This window comes from Dreissena polymorpha, chromosome 11 (genome assembly GCF_020536995.1).
Source record: "Dreissena polymorpha isolate Duluth1 chromosome 11, UMN_Dpol_1.0, whole genome shotgun sequence".
Taxonomy (NCBI): domain Eukaryota; kingdom Metazoa; phylum Mollusca; class Bivalvia; order Myida; family Dreissenidae; genus Dreissena; species Dreissena polymorpha.
Window position 1 is genome coordinate 13216845 of NC_068365.1, and position 2979 is coordinate 13219823.

The window sequence follows — 2979 nt, forward strand, 5'->3', positions numbered from 1 at the left end:
CAGTTTATCAGCGACTTAATGTTTTTGAAAATTATATAGAGTAATATTTTTACTGTTAATCTTCACTGTTTGAAACAGTGAATTATCAGTTTGACTTCCCTGATTTTTCTCTATAAACCACCGGAAAGCAATACATAACATTGTATTACAAATTATTAATATCCACAAGTTTGTAATGTTACTGCTCGGAGTTTGAAAGTAAAACAAATGGATTTTGTACACCTTGAATTTAACAAGAGTCGATCCAAAATATGAACCACTCTTGAAAAACGGGGCTTAATGCATGTGCGTAAATTGTCGTCCCAGATTAGCTTGTGAATGTTTTTTTCGAAGTCTCTTCTAAACAAAAATCCAGTTAAGGCGGAAACGTTTCGTCAATGATTAACCTGTGAGCGCTGCACAGGCTAATTTTGGATCACACTTAACGCACATGAAATAAGCCCGAGGCTTGGCTCATATAAATCCCCAGGAGACTTCCTTTAATTATACGTTAGGCAAAAATCTATAAATAAACCTTGTTTTGAATTTAATAATGTTTATTTATAGATCTTCGTCTTGGAGTGTTACAGAGTCATATTACAAAACTGACCATAGGCCTTTCCAATATCCACGCTGAGTTGTCATTCCTTGCTCTCACATACAATCTCTGCCATCACAGAAAATCCTACTAGATTTGGTAGGATTTAATTTTATTGGTTTGAGTATGATAGTTTAAAAAGTAGTTTCATTGTATTTACATTTTGAAAATAGTGTTGAAGTTTAGTTTCATTATAAATAAATTGATTACCGAAATTAAAAAAAGTAAAAAAACAACAACAACAGTACAATAATTGTACCACGTGGCTAGGCTATCATCGCGTGGTTGGTTATGAAAGCAGGGATTTGATCCAGCTATGCTGGTTCCCGTCAAATCTATGCGCGGGCCCGGGGTCCCGTCAAATCTCTGCGCGGAGGTTGAGGCCTTTTATAGAGTTGAATACGTACAAAGCCGTTTCACCTTATTTAAAAAATCACACATTTATTGAAGGTGTAGAATAATTCCAATATTTATTACCAATATCCACAATCAATCCAGCATAATTGTTAAATATTATGAAATAAGCGATTATGTCAACTAGTGTTAATGATAGCGGTTTTCGTCGGCATTTTGCTGCTGGTGGCATTAAGATTGCGTCTGCATCGTCCCCAAGCTTCCAACCAGGCTGGTGCTTTGTTTTGCCTTACAGCAAAGCAGGCTCCTCAGCTCTGCGCGGAACTTCGAGCCGCTGAACACGTAGATGGCAAAGTTGAAGGTGGCGTTGAAGAAGCTGACCAGAGTGGCAACATCGTAAAGAAACTCAATGTATGCGGCATCGTACAAAGCAGTGTAAGGATCAACTGACGCGAGCACCTTGAGCTTCTCGAGCAGGTAGGGAAAGTACACAGAAAAGACTTGCGCCGGTGTCAGCGTGACGAGGAACAGCACGCACAGGGCAATGATTAGCCTTGAGAGTGGACGCGTGTCGCGCACCTGACCGGAAATATTAATCCGCTGACGTCTTGAACGGGAGCGCGCGAGCTGCACTACGATGATGACGTTGCCAATGAGTAGCAGCGGGAACGGCGCGCCGAAAATAAACGTGAAGTCGATCCATGGGTAAACGTAGTAATGTAGGTCGTAGTATTCCTTCGTGGACGGAGCGCACTTCGAGCCGTTGTATCCATTCAAATCAAACATCACGAGTAGTATTGTATTAATTCCGAACACGGCTAGCACAATTGTGACGATGATCAACCCAGCGTTTCGTGGGGAACAGCCTAGTCTCACTTTATGCGGGAAGAGCACGCAAGCTGTTCTCTCGAGTGTGACAGCCGCGATCAGGCACGAGGAGAGCTGGGTGCTGCAGTAGGCAAGGTAGACTATCGCTTTACATCCGGGGTTACTCAGCTTCTCGATTTCAATGCCCCAGGTATATTTCACCCACCTTTGCAGGGGTGCGCTGAACAAGATGAGTGTATCTGAAAGCGCCAGGGAAAACAGGAACACCGCCGTTGACGTCATCTTCTTCTGACGAAGCAGCACGAAAATAGTCACAGCGTTTCCGATCGTTCCAATGGAAATAAGAATCGGCGGGATCACCCTCCAGAGCAGCGCACTTGTGTCTCTAAAGTAACCGACCGGCGGATACTCCCATCCGGAAACGTTTGATGAAGTCGCGTTGAACGTCTCCTGTTCGGTAACATTTATCAAAGTAACATCACTAGCAAACTTTGTAGTTTCATCCATAGTTGCCTAATTTTCGTTTGTTTTTTCCGTTCAATACTCTTTTGATTGAACAAGTATTTTAATTCATTTTTATCGCGCCACTTTTCATGTTCGGCCAGGCACCTATGTCATTCGCGATCTCTGATCTGAGACTTTTTTCTATGAAAGTACTGGTAATTTTTCATAAATAATCAGCAAATAGCGGATCTGGTTCTGCCTAGATATTTCATTTAGGTGTAATTTGCCTGATGGCTGTGTCATATATGTTTAGGTTATTCGTCTAGTGGGTTAAGGATTAATCATCTCATACTGTAATGTTTGTGTTCAAAATGTTAAAACATTACATTAGAAATAACTACGTGAACAAGTGATTAATAATGCAGGAATGATAATTGGATTCGAGTCGGAAGCAAATCAGAAGGGAATGTAGTTTGTCACAAATTAACAATAATCACTAATTTTGGAGCGGCCCATAAAAGAGGGGTGATTATGGAAGCTATCAGTTAAATTACAAGGCTGTTTGTCACCGCCATCAAGGAAACCTCTTATTTATGAGAACTACGTCGTGCTTCTGAAGCTGCCCAAGCCAATCTCGCGTTCGCTCGTAAATATTCGGATATCGTATCGGAAATGCACATGGAATATATTGTGACATACAAACAATAAAAAACCAGCATTTTCTATCGCGTTAAATCTATGTTAGAAAATAAAAATAAAATACGATCAAATCTGGT

General features: G+C 40.9%; 1 protein-coding gene across 1 annotated transcript; it reads right to left on the reverse strand.

Annotated features, from left to right (window-relative positions):
- Positions 1–1162: 1162 nt before the first annotated feature.
- Positions 1163–2266, reverse strand: LOC127851306 (somatostatin receptor type 4-like). The gene has a single exon (XM_052385007.1). It carries the CDS (start codon positions 2264–2266, stop codon positions 1163–1165), a length of 1104 nt encoding a protein of 367 aa, XP_052240967.1.
- Positions 2267–2979: the final 713 nt, after the last annotated feature.

Coding starts and splice junctions, on each gene's coding strand:
- LOC127851306 (XM_052385007.1), bottom strand. CDS start 2,266: ATGGATGAAACTACAAAGTTTGCTAGTGATGTTACTTTGATAAATGTT.